Genomic DNA, 17848 nt, shown 5'->3' on the forward strand with positions numbered 1-17848 from the left:
GAAAATAAGTTGCTGGAGGAGGTTTTTGTTATTTCTATACTAAAGTTGCCATGCCATAACCTATACTGAAGTGATCAGTCACTCAAAGTTAATTTTTTGGGGGAGTGTCCTTGCTGGAAGAAAAGTGATTAAATTGGTCAGCTAGCTGTTGTTGCAGAGCAAGTAGAACAGTAATTGAGGGCCTTCTTTCCATCATGTTGTATGTGTAGGTGCATATTTCTTGTGAAGTAATGAAATGAAGATCTGGATAGCGGTGACATGCCTGGACAGCATAGCACATGGTACCCCAAATAGAGTCAACGGCGCCTGTACTAGCACATCATAAAATGTGTTTTACTTCATCCAGCGTGTCAGATGCTGTCAAAGAAAGCAGTGTGGCCAAGGCTAAGCAGCCACTCAACAGTAGGATGAATCCCCACTGACTACTGAGAAGACAGAAACAGTTATAAGAAGAAAAACATTTCTCATGAAATGGCTACCCTGTCTCTGATAGGTTTGTTCCAGTCCTCAGGGGGAAAACGGGAGAGGCCTGGCAGACAAACCAGAAAACTAAATGTACTAACTGCTGAACGCTCACAGACCATGGTTTCAGTTGAAACATTGGCTTGAGGATTCTTCACAGATTTGTTTTTTCATGCTAGCTGCCCTCTCCTTTTGGGTGGTCCAGTGTGAGGGAAGCTGCAGTCTCGTTGTGGTGGGTGTATCTCGTGTTTGGATTGTGCTGCTCTAAGCACAAGCAACTCCTGAAAATCAGATTTCCACCCCTTGCTCTTTCCCCAGTCCTTGGTCATACTTTCCTGCCCATTTACTTGTGCCATTTTTAATTCTTCTAAGGGTAAGTAAGGTAGCAGATGAGGAGCTGGCCCTACAGAGAACTGCTTCCTCTTCACCTCCCAGCTTCATTTTTAAAGTGGACAGGATGCCATGGGAGGTTGCTCTGCCACAGCTGCACTTGCTCTGCAGTCCAGCCCCCCTCCTTTTCAAGCAAACCTTGTTTTTTTCCTCTGTAGATCTTCTTTCTTCTAAAGAAGCATTTCCATGCAGTTTTCACAAGACTTGCAGGACAATTCACTTGTAGTTTGGTAGAGAATTGGGATGGGTTATGTCTTTAGCATTGTGCTATCAATTGATACCAGCGGAGTGTTGGTGCTGCCCACTGATGGCTCTTGTATCAAAGGCTAAAAACACTTTTCACAGTTTTATCTTCCCTTTTTTAGAGTGGATGAGTATGAGTGCTAGCAGTAGAGCAGTAATGCATGATCAAGTTTGTAACTATATTCTCACATTCTGGAGTTTACCTTTTAATGACTGCATTGGTTACAACCATGAGCTGGAGTAGGCTGCATTTTACTCCACGCAACAAATGGCTGTTTGCTTCTTCTCATGTTATGAAACATTTATTACTGTATGTTACTAGAAGGCTCTTTTTAAAAGAGAAAGGGTATTTATTTAGTTGATGAATGTCCCATTCTTTTAAATGGCTCAGATTTCTTTCTAATTCCTTTTGCCTGGAATTAAGTCAGAGGTTAAATGAAATCAAGATCAGGAATAAAGGATCAGTTTTAGAGTAGCTCAGATTTTCTCTGGAGATTTCTATTTTATCTCCTAGTCATTCTTACACAAGCTGCATTTCATGCTTGTGTACAGATTAATGTTCTTTGCTGATAATTGCATATTAAAAATAGATAAATAAATTATTAGTGTTGTAGTGCTGCTAACTTTAATTATAATTTATTTGCTGTGTAAATAATCCTGCAAAATTGTGTGGGATAGCATATTGGTAATGCACTTGCTCTGTCGTGGTGCTGTATGATTTACACTGAAGATCTCAAAAAGGTTGGTCAGGAACACTGCTCCTGGTCTGTGTGGCCACACGTGTTCCAAATGTGATGTGAATCAGTGACTGCACTGTCATTAGCTTAGCAGACAGGTGGAAATGAAAGCCATCAGTGGAGGGAGCACCCTAGGAAGTCTGTCCTCAAGGACTCAATTTGGGAGTGTACAAACTTCAAGCTCTACAGTATTTTTCCCCACTTACTGCCTGTGAAAACAGAATGGTTTTGCTTTATGTGCTGACCTGCTTTGTGCTTATTGTTTTTTGTGGGTATTGTAAACTTCCAAGATTTCTGATTTCACCGAATCATAAAATTGTTAGGGTTGGAAGGGACCTCAAGGATCATCTAGTTCCAAGCCCCCTGCCATGGGCAGGGACAGCTCACACTACAGCAGGTTGCCGAGAGCCACATCCAGCCTGGCCTTAAAAGCCTCCAGGAATGAGGCTTCCACCACTGTCCTGGACAACTTGTTCCAGTGTCTCACCACCTTCATGGGGAAGAACTTCTTCCTAACATCCAATCTGAATCTACCCATTTCTATTTTTGTTCCATTCCCCCTTGTCCTATCACTCCCTGACACCCTAAAAAGTCCCTCCCCAGCTTTCTTGTAGGCCCCCTTCAGATACTGGAAGGGGGTTTTGAGCCTCATGTAATAAACCCCCACATATATAGTGTTTGTCATTGCACTGGAGGCTGGCAGAATCATGATGATTTTTATTTTGTTTAAATGATATGGATTTAACTTTTCTTTAAAAAAAAAAAATAAATGTTTAAAAACAAACAAACCAAAACCAAACCCCACAACTATTCAGCACATAGCCTGAGATACGTCCTCAAGAGGTAAAATGGCCAGGTCTTGTTTCAGTGTTTTATTCTGCTTTTTAGGAATGGAAAATTAATCATTTTTTCCACTGTAATAGGAGGGATTATCAGTTACCAGCACAAACCTGCAAATTAATCTTCTTGTCTGTCTGTAGTGGAGACCAAAGCACTAGCTCCTGATATTTCTGACTTAATTCTTAAGCTAATGAGAATTTGGAAAACAGTTTGGTGTCAAAAATTTATTGCCTGGCAAAGTCAAGACAAAACTCCCATCAGCCTCATTAATGCCAAAGGCTGCCCTGAGAAATGCTGCAAAATATAATAATCCCCCACCCACCTAGATCTCACCTGGGAGGGCAGCTGCTGAACAGCATGGTAACAGCACTGCTCTGGCAGCATGGGATTTGCAGCAGCACAGCTCAGAGGAGCATAACGACCTGGGAGTCAAAATTGCCTTTATTTGCAGAATATTCTTGGCTTTTCTTGTCTCAGTACCATTAAACTGCAACTGAATTATTTATTTGATGATGATTTGGACATTAGAAGGAAGTTCTTTACAATGAGGGCGATGGCACATGGGAGCAAGTTGCCCAGAGAGATGGTGGAAGCCCCATCCCTGGAGACATTTAAGATGAAACTTTATGAGGCCCTGAGCAACCTGATCTAGTTAAAGATCTCCCTAGTCACTGCAGGATGGTTGGACAGGATGACCTTCAAGGATCCTTTCCAACCTGATGCGTTTTAAGAAGTAGGGGAGACAAAACAAACATCAGTTTGTCATGATAACACAGAAATGGGACTTACTGGGCAGCCCTCTGTCTTTGTGAAATGCTATCTCCAAGACAACTGACATCTGTTTCCAGTTGGCTAATTAATTCAGAGGGGTAGTGGTGCATATTTCATATCATAATGTGAAATCATAAGTTTTTTACAAGCCTCTTCATAGGCATAATAAACAATAGCTTCCACTGCAGTTGTAGAAACTGGAGAAACCTTGCATCTAGCAGAGGTGCCTCTCTCTTTTCATGTGCCTGTGCTTTGCTGGCAAAGGTTTGTGATAATTTAGGGTTGGAAGGAATCAGTTGCAGTCAGGATGAGAAAGAATATGATGTAAACCAACATGAAAAGTGCAACAGAAGTTTAATATGAGTTGGAGTGGAGATAATTGTCTGGTATTGGTAAGCTACCAGGCATTTAATGTCACAGCTGACCCAGGCATGTTTATCTTTCTAAATATGCTGATTATTGCACCATATCATCTTGGTCAATTCACAGAACTATAGAATGGTTTGAGTTGGAAGGGACCTTAAAGATTATCTACTTCCAACCCCGCTGCCATGGACAGGGATGCCTTCCACTAGACCAGGCTATTCAAGTACTCATCCAAACTGAAAACTTCAGGAAGGAGGCATCCACAACCTTCCTGGGCAACCTGTTCCAGTGTCTCTCCGCCCACACTGGAGTTTTTTCCTTTATCACCAGCAGTACAGTGGTTAATCATACTGAATTTAGCTAACATTTTGGGCTCTTTACTTGCAGAAATAGGAAGACCACACCTTGCTGGCTGGTGTTTACCACTTTTTCTTCTTAAATTCTGATGCCCCTACCAGGGAATCTCTAGCACTATTCTGATCACTTTGTTGTTAGTTTCTAGTGTCTAATGTTTACTACAAAGTAAATGTTTAGTCCAGGCTGCTTCCACTATTATGGCACTAATTTTAGCCCATACAACAGCTTTTCAGATTATTCCAAAAGAAAGGGAATTTATGTTTTGAATTTCAGTAATCTTAATATTCCTTCTAATACTTCTGGTTTTTGGGGGGAAAGGAAATCCTGTATTGGATCATACTCTTCGGTTAGAAGAAAAATCAAGCAGAAGAGTGTTGCAGAAATAATGCAATGAAATAACTTGTTCATTCCAGCATCTGCACATTCAGAGTCATCAGGGATTTATTGGGCTGCATGTGTGTGTTTGTCTTTTAAAAGTCTGTCAGCTGAGCCAGAAATCTGAATGCAGAGCGTTACATTGGTTGCATTTGTGGTTTCCTTACATTTCCTAGTGGAATTTTATTTGGTATGCTAATCATTGGAGAATAGGGAGGTTAAAAAATAGGCTTACATTTGTGTGCATGTATCATTCCTTTAGACAAATTACTTGCCCTGTTCTCTTTTAGTTGTATTCCAACATCAAATAAAAGCAAGCATATGAGATGGGGTCACATTGCTTTTATCTCAGGTATCCTACTCTCAGTGTGGAAAAAGGAATGTCATGTACATGTTGGGGGGTTTTGAGTAACAGGCTGTGGAGGGCTTTCAGCTGCTCTGAGCAGCTTCATGACATGTTGTATCTGATTCCTGCAGCCACACTGCAAAGCTCATTTCATTGTCATCTATTAAGCAGGCTACAATCCATCTGACAAAATGCTTCACTGTAGAACACTTAGGTTCATTGTGTTGTCTGTCCATGTAGTTCAGCGTTACTGTGCTCACTGCTAACTGCCATGTAGAAGGTACTCATGGGGAGCTAACTTGCAGGCTAAATAAGCGCAGGACTTTTAATGGTTATCTGGTAGACAGTGTTAAGGTATTTCTAAGGTACTGCTTTAGGCAACTTTACCCTTGCACACTGATGACCTATATTTGTGATACCTGACATTTTTTATAAGTACTGTCAAGGATAACCATCACAGAACAAGTTTTCAGAGTTTCAGGATGTTAGTTGAACTCTCATAACTCAAATATACAAGTGTATCAGAAACCAGCATTTTGTGTAGGCTGCTCAGGGAGGTGGTGGAATCCCTGTCCCTGGAGGTGTTCAAGAAACTTGTGGTCATGGCACTTCAGGACATGGTTTAATAACTATGGTGGTGTTAGGCTGATGGTTGGAATGATGATCTTAGAGGTCTCTTTCAACCAAAACAATCCTATGTATCTATATTTATTAGTTATCTGTATTCAAAAAACAAACAAACAAATTACTAGGGAGTCCATTCCCAGCTGTCTTCAGTTAACAGAGGATGTGGTCCAGATGAGACAGCTGCCTGTTGGTTGATGACTAGATGTTTCTTTAAATCCCTACTACTTCAAATTTGGGGTTACCAGCATTTTAGTGGAAAACCAAAATGTGGAATAAACTTAGCATCACTTACAGTGCTTAAAGCTCTCTGTTGCTTTTGTATTGAGCACAGTCAATAGTATAACTATTTAGACCCATCTGTTGATCTCTTATGTACACAGTCCCTCAAGACTCATGTCCTTTTTCTTTCCTGTTGTTCAACAGCTCTATGAAGTTGAAGATCATTTCTTTGTGTGATTTGACACAGCTAATAAGGCAATCATAGTGCTGAAAGGTCCTTGAAACAAGGACCTTCTAGCTTGACTTAAAAATCTCTGGATAAATGCTCTTCATGATGGGGAAGGATTATGAAAGAATCAAGTTCACTGAAGTGCATTACCTGAGTAATGCTTAAAGCAGCTGTATCTCGTTCAGGTGTTTCATCTGCTTAAATGGGGAGCTAAACTGTACACCCTTCTGTTTAACACTCAATGGTAACTGAATGCATAACTAAGTCTCCCACATGCCTCTGGCGTTCTCGTGTGTGCTGCACTCTCAGCTTCACTCATCCTTCTCCAGATTTAGACAAATAGGAGAGCATCTGGCAGGTTTGTTGGACTCTGCAGCCTGGGTTTGCTGTTGAGCTGCAGGGTCTGCAACAACCCTCTAAAGATGTCCCTCAGAGGAAGACCTCAATCTGTTTCATGCCATAGCCCAGCGCTTTGTAGATGCAGGTCACCAAGATGTTTATGATGTTCAACAGTATCAGGTAGCACCACAGGGGTTCATCCAGGAGAGTAATGATGACATGTTGCTACTGTACCATGTCCTGAGATACTGGATCTAAGAGATGTCATAGGGGAGTTGCTGGGGTTTGGCTTTTGTCTGTTTGTTCTCATGAATGGTGGCTCTTGGTACTGCATAAACTGAGGTAGTTTTTCACTTTAGGAGGAGGCATTTTCAAGTTTTTTTGGGGACTATTACTTTTTCTAGGTTGAGTAAGAAATTCCTCTTGATGAAGGGTGTTGACACACGGTGGTCCTAAATATAGTGGGAAGTAACTGTCTTCTGGAAGGAATGGAGGCAGCTCTGGTGTATGAAACCATACATACAGTCTGGAAGAGTTACATGAGGACACTGCTGTTTGTGGAGCAGAGGCTTGCTTCTACAGTGGGGACTGCTTGACACTTTGATGTTACTGTAGCCATTAAAGAATAGCATCAAAATGGAATTGCAATTTTTGGTTTTCCCCCACTAATTCATAAGTTTCAATGATCCTGCCCTCTAAATTTTCCTTAAAAGCAATGGTGGGTTTCTATGTGGCAGAGACATGGAGAGAGAGACAAGCAGGGAGCAGCTGCGGTAAATTTGGAACACCTTTTTGGCAGCCGCCTTGGGAGTTTAGACAAGCACAAGGTATTTGTACCTATCCGCTAATGGTCACATTGGCATGCAACAGCAATTTCTGTCATTGCATCTGGTGAAAGCAGCAGACCTGCAGCACAAAGTCAGTCCTGTGTTTCTTATGCGAGGGTGGTTCTACAGGGTAATGTAAACGGTACGTGTCATTCGGAGACCGCCGTGAAAGGCATGGTGAATACATTTAAATGTGAGAACATTTATTCATTGTGCAGTGCCTTTTCTCCCTTCTTGCCTTCTCTTGGCATTCACTGGCTGTTCCTCACTCTATTCCTCATCCATCCCCTGAATCCCTTTAATCCCCACCACTCACTGTTTGCCTGCACCTCTACATCTCCTTCCCCAATATCCTCCTCCCACTCCCTTGTTTTCAATACCACTCTCTTGCCTTCTCCTGCTGTTTCATTTTCCTTTCCTCTTTACCCACTTTTGAGCCTATTTTTTTATCGTATCTCCACATCTGTAGCTTCTTTATTTCTTCAATTTAGAGGGGCTTTTCTCTTGTTTGATCTCAGCTGTCATTATCTCTGCTGATTAGCTCACACCTCTCTCTCTGTAGGCTTTGTAGTGGACTAAGTTGTTGAAAGGTTTGAAGAGAAAATGGCTTCACTCTGAATGGATCTTCATTTAAGGGTTGCAGTATGTTCTTTTTAATAAAGTTTTTAAAATAGTATTATTATTATTTCAGGTCTTAAAAATTAGCTTGATTGGCCACCGGAAGCGTGTGCTGGCGTCTTTGGGAGACAGGCTTCACGAAGATCCTCCTCAGAAACCACCTCGGTCAATAACCCTCAGGGTGAGTCCTCATGAAGAGTTGTTTGCATTTCTCAGAAAGTCAGCAAATGGTTTTGTAACATTCACATGAGAGCAGCAGCTGCTTTGAGTGGTGTTCAACTTACCTCACTTCAGAAGTTTTGCAGTGTAGACCTCTTAGGCTGAGCTGCTCAGTCACACCTCCCCATACAGCCAGCAGAGATAAATTGACATTTTTACAGGGTGATTCATCTGACCTGTTTCAGATGTCTACCTTAGGATGAGATAAGTGATCTCTCAGAAGTACCAGCTTATCTCCTTTACTCAAGAAACAAGCTCAGGACTAGGTGTGTACAAGCTTCACACCTGCATTTTCCCTCAGAAATGCCACCTGAGCCAGTCAGTACTGGGGGGGGGGGGGGGGGGAGGGAGAGTTACTGCTTTCCTTTCACGTTTTCAGATGCTTGCTCTTACTTTTCAGATATGTGATTTATGTTTTCTTTGAAGGGAGACTCTTGAAATTGCAATACAAATGCCACTAAGATGTTTCTGTGTATCAGAAGTTTCATTGTGTTTTCAACTTCCATTTGTATTCCCTCTTTGCAGTGTACCTGGGGCTTTCCCACACTTAAACAGATTTATTCTCCTCCCAGTACACCTTCACTTGGTTTCCTGGACCTTTTGCTTCCTTGCTGTCCTTTTTGAGTTGTGTTCTCTCCAAGGGTTTTCATAGCAGCACTTTTAATATTTTAGGTCACACCTTTTGCATCTGATTGGATCCCATTATTTTCATGGGGCTGCATTTCTAACTGGAATCTCATTTGGGACTCAATTTCCAAATGTCACAGAGTGCTCAGTGCTTCCAAGTTAAATTTCCTGGTGTAAAGAGAAATTGAGAAAGACAGAATGAGGACTTATTTTTCCATATAATTTCTGTGACTAGCCTGTTTTCACTTTGCTTGTTCTTAAATGCCACATATAGATATTTTGGATTCCCCCCCCACCAAATTCAGCTTATTCCTAATGCCATGTGGAAAATGGTCTCACAAGCCTCCGATATCCTGCTCTAAGGCACATTGCAGAAAGGTGTGGAGATTTGTAATTTTGTTTTGTATGTATTATGTGAATAATTCCTGATGCATGGCAGGTGTTAAAACACTCTCAGGAAAGAGGAATCGTTTGGAAGTTGCATATTTTTGCTCAACACCTTTCAGTGCTGGGGTCTGGGGAGTTAGTTCTTCTTCAGCAGGTGGGGAAGCTTCCACAGCCCACGTTATTGGTTAGGGCTGCATCTTCTCAGTTAATAGTGAGGAGAAAACTGGATGACCTCCATCTGTAGTCAAAGTGATAAAAAATAGTCCAGTGCTCCTCAGCTAAAGCTACTGATGCAGGCAAGTGCTAAATATCATTCATCACCTTGTAATATTGGAGTGTTCACAGAGAATTAAGGTTTTATTTCCTATCAACTGCTAGTATGCCATTTCACTCAAAAGAAGAATGTAGTATTTCATCTGGAGTTGGCAATAACTTTTTAGCTTGAAAATTGGTTTAAGTAAACTGTGTGCTGCTACTGGAAGATTGATTCATTTAGAATCATGGAATTGTTTGGGTTGGAGGAGACCTTAAAGACCATCTTGTTCCAACCTCCTTGCCCCGGGCAGGAACACCTTCCACTAGATCAGGTTGTTCTTGCTAAATAGAAAAGATAGTTTGTGGTTTAAAGAGTGTCTTTTAAAAGCCCCACAGTCAACCTAAGCATGGCTAAGGAATTGTGGGCTTTAAATTTTGGTGTGTGAGGTTTTTAAGTATTTCAAAGGGGAAAAAACCAAAGGTGGATACATTTTGAGGAAAAAGCAACAAATCCAAAATACCCATAAAATGTGTGATTCCCACAATAACCATGCACTAAGGAAAAGTTCTTGTGATTTCAAAGAAAATGCTGGCTCTCAGGTTACCTGTGCAGTCTTGCTTTTCTTCCTTGAGTGCTTTAATCACCACACCAGTTTCCATGTTACTCAGGGAACCCCATCCTCACCTGGTCACTGCTGTAGGCTGGAATTTAAACTGAAGGAACAAGAATTTAGGCAGAAAATTTGGAGCAGCAGCACAATAGCAGCACAGTTCTTGCTTAGCACAAGTATTAATTCACTAGAGACAGTTTCTAGTTTTAGGAACAAACATCTGTGGGGCATGAGATGCACCTAGGCAGCCTGGGAAGGAATCTTTTAAGCTCCTTTTCAGCCTTGACCTGTGTAGTTCCAGCTTTACATGACTGACAGGACAGAGAGTTGAGGAAGAAGCGGGTTTTGATAGTGACATATACAATCAGGCATCCCTGCAGGACATGGTCACAACAGGATGGAAACATGATGTGAATACCTGGTGACTATCAGTAGCATGGTACTGAGGGCATGATAGCACCTGCATGGCCATCCATGCCTGGTCTGCAGATTTGTTAAGGAGATGAGAAAGTTTGGTATGCAGGGAGGAAGAGAAATGAAGGAAGAATGGCAGAGAGAGCAGTGTCTAAAAGAATAGGTGTAGCAATGAAATTACAGATTTACACCTGCTTTTGTCACAAAGCCCTTGTGGGTAATGCTTGGTAAGATATTTAGGTAATTGCCTCATAAACAGTCACTAATGGTGTGTTACTGACATCCTGCATATTTGACTGGAGTCTGGAGTCTCGATTTATACAACTGCTGAGCACACAGCACTGCAAGTTAAATCCATAGAAGTGGAGTTTTGGATACAAGCACTTGGAGAATCAGGTAATAGATATTGTAACTGGGCATCCAGAGTGACTGCTGTTTTTTAACCTTTGTCTGTGTGTCTCAGGTCCCCCCATGCAAACATGGCAATTTAAATGCCAGCAGTCACAGGGTGTGGTGAAAATAAATTGACTGACATTTGTAAAGCACTTAGTACTGTCGTGAAAATGACAATATTAATTATCCTACCTTCAGAGTAGGACTTGAATAGTGGTAAGGGAAGAGGTTTGGGGCCACAAAATGAGGTGAGATTAAAATACTGGCTGCATGATAACTAATGATAACACAGTGCTGAGTGTATGACAACACTGCACAGTTGAGGATCCATCTGTGCTGTGAAGGATGACTTTGAGAAAATAGCATCAAATCATACAATTACAATTACATACTGTTCTATAATCCAGCAGCACCCTAACTCTTTTGTTTCTTGACTTTGTATTTGTTCTCTGTATTTCTTTGCCAGCGATCGTCTGATACAGATCTCTTGAGGGAATTTTCTCTTAATATCACAGAGTGTTAGGAGTTGGAAGGCATCTCTAGAGATCATCTGGTCCAACTCCCCTGCCAAAGCAGGATCACCTAGGGCAGGTCACACAGGAATGCACCCAGGGGTGTTTTGAAAGTGTCCAAAGGAGACTGCACAACCTCTCTGAGCAGCCTCTTCCAGTGCTCCGTCACCCTCACCATAAAGAATTTTCTCCTTGTGCTGATGTGGAATTTTCTGTGTTCCAGCTTGTACCCATTGTTCCTTGTTTCATCACTATACAACACCAAAAAGAGCCTGGCACCTTCATCCTGACACCCACCCCTCAGTTATTTATAGACATTAATAAAGTTCCCTCTCAGACTTCTCAAGACTAACAGCCCCAGGTGTCTCAGTCTGTCTTCATAGGAGAGATGTTCAAGTTCCCCACTCATAGCTCTCTGTTGGACTCTCTCCAGTAGATTCCTATATGCAGTTTGATAAAATATTAAAAGTTCAATAGGAGATGGAATCTGTATGTCCATTGCACCAACGTCTGTTGCTTAGGAGCACTGATGCCTGTATCAGTCTACTGAGAGTAAATGAATCGTCATTTGGAGCGGAGAGAAGAAACCTGCCTGGCTGGAGCAACAGGTAGCAGTCATTAGAAGGGATCTTGCTTGGTGCCCCTCAGTTATTTTTAGGGCAGAGGTATGTGCATCATCTAGAGTTGGGTCTGTGGAGGGTAGATTTAGAGACTCTGCTTCACCAATCCTTCTGAGCATCTGCAGACCATAGCTTTTCGGAATCTTGTAACTGGGCCAAATGTAGGTGGATTTTTGTGAAGGAGGGAGGAAAAAACCTAACTATTCCTAAGAGGAAAACACTCCTTTCTTTGCTTTAGGAAATGTCAAGTACTTGTCTCAGATTGTAGGAAATCTGGAGAATTTAAAAAGAAAAAAATAATCCCATTTAATTAAAAGTTGGTAAACAACTCTATATCCCTGGGTTTAGTCTGCTGACATGGACAATACTGATCTGTTACTGTGATTACAATGAACATTTCAAATACTAACATCAGATGTTACTGTGACTTGAATGCATAGGGAGAATTGCAACTTTCCTCTCTATTTGGAGGAGATGACTGCTTTCTGATGTCTTACCCAGATCTTGTTTCTTACAGCATTCTTGCACCTTGATGCTTTTCAGAGTTAGATTTACTTCAATGTAATCATGCATGAAATACCTACTTTCATTCTTCCTTTAAGTGAAAAAGTTTTGCACACTATATACACCAGAACAGGTCTTTGCTTCCTCTAACATCTTCAGGCCTTTTCTCATTGTTACTGAAATGCAGTCTTAGAGCAATAGGTAATCTAGATAAGGTTTGCCCTGTGCAAACACACTACTGAGTACACTCTGCTTCCAGGTAAGTTACTATCAGAGAAATCTCTAGTGTCAGATAAATGAGCCCAGTAACCTATATCATGAGAGAGCAGCATGTTTCCCATCCAGTTGCTGTGACAGTGTTTTCCAGCCTGCACTGGAGTGGAGACTGGCGGGTCAGCACGCTGTAGCTCTCTGCTCCTGCTGATTGCAATCTCCAAGGCAGTGTTGAATGATGGAGCTGGGCACTAATGTCTGTAACTGATGCTTAAACAAGTGATGTCATAGAATCAGAGAATTGTTTTGGTTGGAAAAGACCGCTGAGGTCATTGAGTCCAGCCCTAATATCGATGGGAAAAGCTGTTTCCAAATATAAACGCAGTGGGTGGCTGTGGACTGTGTGGTGGCAGCTCTTGGTAAAGAGGCCACCTTTAGCTGTTGATTAGATGGAGTTCATGTATCAGTTCACTGTTGTATTTGCACACTGACTGATACAAGGTTACAGTCTGGCACAGATGACAGGAAAAGCCTGGTAAAATATTTGTGCTCTGCTGCTTTCATGCCTTCTAGGAAATGTTACTTCAAGTACTTCCAGGTTTAAAGGGATGGTCTGCAAGAACTGTAAATGCTGCAAGCAAAGAGTCTGTATTGTGTAAACATTCATGCATTTCTGTTTTTCCAGCAAGAGATGTTGCTAGAGTTCAGATCCCTTTTGCTGCTCAGAGTGGCTGCACAGAAGTGGTGAAAATGTGTTTCAGCTGACAAACAGCAAGTCCTAAATCACGACTTCATTTGGGCCCTGACAAGAAGTAATTCACTGTTTTGTCTCTAGCAGTCCTAGAAGGGAGTATATATTACATAAAGAGAGGGAATTTGCCACTGGTTCATGTAAATAGTGAATCGTTTTTCTTTCCACATGGACTCTCTGCACTTCAGGTAGCAAATCTCAAAAGTTCTTCCACAGTAACCTTTACTCCAGGAATTATCCCTTTATTTTTCTTTTAAGTATGAATAATTCAAACCCATTTTTAAATGTGTGGTTTGAAGCTGGCCATATACTGTTCTTCTTATGCTGAATTTTTCTTCTCTCTGTCCAGGAACCCAGTGGTAACCACACTCCTCCTCAGTTGTCTCCATCACTTAGCCAAAGCACTTTCACTACTGGTGGCTCCCTGGACGTTCCCCACATTATCATGCAGGGTGATGCAAGAAGAAGAAGAAATGAAAACTATTTTGATGATATTCCCCGGTCCAAGCTGGAGAGGCAGATGGCACAGGTAGGGTTAATACCATGATATTAAAAAGCTGCACCTTGGCTGCAATTGGGTGTAGAACTAATCCCAACCATAGGTTATATATGAAGGCTGAATTCTGAACTACCAAGATGGACAGTTTTTCCCAGCTGTCTGTTCCAGTTCTCTGTATTTCAAATAGCAGAAGCTGATGTGCAGCTTCTCCTGAGAGGCAGAGTTTTGGGGGTGTTTAGATGCCTGCAGGCTAAGATGAAGGTGCCTCCTGCGCAGCAGAGCATGCAGGCTTCCACTGGCACTGAATCTGCCTCTTGTTTCTGCAAGAAGGTGCAGGTTCCTCAGTTTCTGAGAAACCTAAATAAAAATAAGCTGATAACAGTTCACTTACAGGAAACTTAGAGGACTTGGGGAGTGGTGATTGATAGCATTTGTTAATGGGGGGTCTCAGCATTCTACTAAACGTTGTGATCCGCGGATGTAGCCTGTTTACAAAAAGATTTAACCAAGCAACAGCTCATTTGAGCATCACAACAACACTAGCTTTAAATGGATGTTAAAGCAAACTGTTCATGAGAAAAAACAAACACCTTAAGTAGCCTCCATCTCTAAATTTTTTGACATGGCATATCTTGGTCAGTGTTGTCTTGTACCATTCTAAAGGGCAGGAAAGTACAGCTTGAACAGCCTGTTGGTGAAAATACTTTAGGATGAACTCAGCTGGTTTTTTGCTGGTACATACTCAGAAAAACAGACTAGTCTTAAGCCATGCAATGCTTTACAGAGCATGTTGGGAACAGGGCTTTGATTTGCCATCAGAGGCAGATGGGCAGCCAGTGCGGTTCCTGGAGCGACTCACTCCACGGAGGAGCAGGTTGCTGCGTGATGCTTCCCAGCGGTTCTCTGCTGCCACAGCCCAGAATAGAGCTTCCATCCAAAATTCAGCCTCAAAATGGAAACAGCTATGCAAATAACTATGTTATGGTTAACATAATGAACAAAAGGCTGCAGTCTCTCAGCTAATTGCATGAACAAGAAGAAGTAATTAAATAAACAAGCCAAGCAAGGTGCTGCTGTTACCTGGGAACACAGAAACAAATTGAATTCCATTTGTTGAGAGGACATTTCTAGAGAAGTGAAATTACATTTATTTGGGTGGGGCTGTTTCCCTGCCTTGTTTTAAATCTTCTGATTTTCTACTGTATAATCTCATTGCACAGAATTAAGGGGAAAGTTGCCTAGTGAATGAGCTTGTTTTCAAGCCAATGTCTGCTGGGCTTTTGTAGCAAAGAAAAGATTGAGCTGAAATCCAGCAAGGAAAAGCCCAGTTCTTAACATGAAAATATTTCTTTGAAGGTCATGGAATTTAGGTGTTTGAGCATGAAATGCACACTTGCTCACAGCTGAGCAAACTGGTTCATCTACTTAGTTCCTTTTATCACTTGGTTCACAAATCCCTATTCTCACTTCCACTTTTAGTCACTAACACTGAAGGGAAAAAACCAACCCCAAACAACCTAAAAAAACCATGCTAGCAATTCTTCCTTTCTACATCTCACTCTTTTCTTTGCCTGTTTGAACTCTTGATATTCCCAAGAGATATGACACACTCTCATACATGGCACCTGGAGATTTTCTTTGGGCTGTTAATTGCTTTTTCACAAGGACTGTGATATATTGCATACCCAAAGAAAAAAACAGTGAGCAGGTAGTTCTTACACCACTCCAAACCACTTCAAAACCAATGAAGTGCTGGGATTTTGTTATTTTTTTTGGTGGGAGTGTGTACCCACTGAATGAATGACTTCAGTGCCTTCTCTCTGACTTTCACCATGGAACATAGCAGACATCCTTTGGGACTCCAAAGGGGAAAATGGATTCAGATGAAATCTGTCAAATGGGTTTTTTTCTGTTGGTCCCTGGACTCCAATCTGTTTGGAGTCTTTCTCAGCTCCACCCCCAAATTCTGCTCCCCTGGTGTATGTAAAATTCTCTTTGACTTCAATGGGAAAGTCAATGACTCCCTCTGGTGATCATTCTCACTAAATTGGACTCACCCCATTAAGAGGTTAATCAGGGAATTCTTCAACCGTTCTAGCCCCAAAACAGATTTGTCCTTTTTTTAATTTTTTCTCAATATATGCTCTGCTAAAATGAATTATATTTCCCTCGGTCCTTTTCCCCCAAAGCTCCTTTGAAATTAAAGGAAAAATAATTGTTTCTGGAAAATGAAGGAGATCCAAGTGATTCTTAATGTAAAGCTTCTGCTCCATTTATATATTTATTTGTTTGTTTAACCTAGTAACTTCATCCTTGCAGTTTGCAGGTTCCTCTGACTTAGGTCAACAACAACTTCTGAGCTGATACCAGTCCAGCTTCCCAGCTGGAATACTTCTCATAAACAGAATGATCTAGAGGAATTATTGGAATTGCTTGAAAGATATTCTTTGTCTTTCCCCATTCTTTGCTAGGCTGTTTGCATGCTGCTGTATGAATCTGCATGGTTATTGGATGCTATAGCGGAAAGACATGCCTAAAGATGTCCTCGATGCTGTGATGTTTGGAAAGGGTTTTAGGTGTGGTTTTGACAATGAAGTGACTGAGGATTTTTTGTGGCCTTGAAGAGGGCAACATGGTATTGCAAGCTGAATACACTGAATGAATTTCATTGCTTTCATGAACTTGATTGTATTTCAGAAATGTTAGGATAAGGCTGTTTTTATCCTCAGTTTACAATGTGAAGATCTGTTGAGAAAATGCTGACAGCTGATATTTCCATCTTTACTGTGGCTTGCTTTCACTAAACTTTTACATGGGAGTCATCAAGCATGTTGATCTTTGCATCAGATATCAACCAGTGTTTGTTAAAACAATGAGCATGCCAATTTAAATCTTTTCTTCCTTTGATCTCCTAAATGGCTTTAAACAAATCTCAGAACTGTAATCAAATCTGCTTGTAGGTAATACAACACTTTGTTTCCTAGAGGAAACACTGATTTCAATTTACTTGATGTGGGTAGTTTTGTCTCAAGGCCAGCGTCTACCTTCATTCACAGTTCCCTAGCAGACTGTTTTGTGACCTGAGAGGGGAAAATCCTGATATAAACAATGGGTTTAACCAATTTAGGTTCCCCACTGGAGCAGTTCTGGTCATTCAACTCTGTAGTTGGTTGTCCAGCTTTAAAAGTCTGTGATATCTGTTGGATAAATCACAACTGCCAACAGGGTAATACAGAAGGTTATGAGATTATTTGTTTTCCAGAGAAAAGGGGGGGAAAAAACCCAGAAAGGACTGACTCATCTGAGTCATCTTTACCTGTGGTTGTTGAATTCTGAGCCTGCAAAATCTGTAGATAAATATGATCAAATTATTGTAGTTTAAAATAGCTGAGGTTGCTCTTAAGGTTGCCTAAACTTTTAGAATAGAAATTAAATCATACAGGCGAAGCCTAAGGGCTTTGGAACCAAAATCAATAGGAGTTGTCCCATTGAAGGGATTGAGCTCTTCATTCACCCCTGAATTCATGGATGGGGAAAGGATATATTTGTGAGGAAAAGCTGTGGTGGTTAAAAGGAAGCATAACTAAGTTCATTACAATGCACCAATTTGCACCAATTCAAATGTCAGGTTTTGGGGATTTGTAATTCTCCAGGCAGCAGTGGAAGTTTTAGGTACTAGCTGCAAGCACATCCCAGACTGCTAGCCCCAAGGCTGTTCCTGTTTATTGCTCCAGCCAGTGGCATATGCTGCTTTCAGCCATCATGGTCTGTAAGACCTCTTGCCATGGTGGTCGGAGCCCTGCACCCTGCCCCAAGCACCCTCCCTGCAGCAGGTGGGCAAGGGAGGGCTGGGAGCACTGCTGCCCACGCTGCTCCTGGCAGAAGCAGAGCTGGGTCAGGCATCACCCTGATGCTGATGCACACACTCCCTGCAGAGCTGAACCTGTGGTGCATCCCAAGATGGAAGAGTTCTGTCATTTCTGGAGGTGGAGGGTGGTTGCCTCCTTAGGGGTCTGGGGAAAGCTCCAGGCTGTGTCTGCCTCTGGGAGAAAAAAATTTGGTAATGAGTCAGAATAAGCTTTCCGGTAGGACAAACC

At 41.7% G+C, this 17848-nt stretch overlaps 1 protein-coding gene across 12 annotated transcripts in view; it reads left to right on the forward strand.

The window, feature by feature from the left end:
- The window catches only part of ANKS1B (ankyrin repeat and sterile alpha motif domain containing 1B), a 420346-nt gene that overhangs the window by 358976 nt on the left and 43522 nt on the right, over positions 1 to 17848 (forward strand). For all 12 annotated transcript variants that reach the window (XM_068142750.1, XM_068142747.1, XM_068142754.1 and 9 more), the window contains 2 exons: positions 7820 to 7927; positions 13602 to 13781. In XM_068142750.1, coding sequence (XP_067998851.1) covers positions 7820 to 7927; positions 13602 to 13781 — 288 coding nt within the window. The remainder of the gene's footprint in view (positions 1 to 7819; positions 7928 to 13601; positions 13782 to 17848) is intronic.

The sequence above is a fragment of the Melanerpes formicivorus genome, unplaced genomic scaffold (assembly GCF_026170545.1).
Source record: "Melanerpes formicivorus ecotype bairdi unplaced genomic scaffold, bMelFor1.0.p_v2 SCAF_8, whole genome shotgun sequence".
Lineage (NCBI taxonomy): Eukaryota > Metazoa > Chordata > Aves > Piciformes > Picidae > Melanerpes > Melanerpes formicivorus.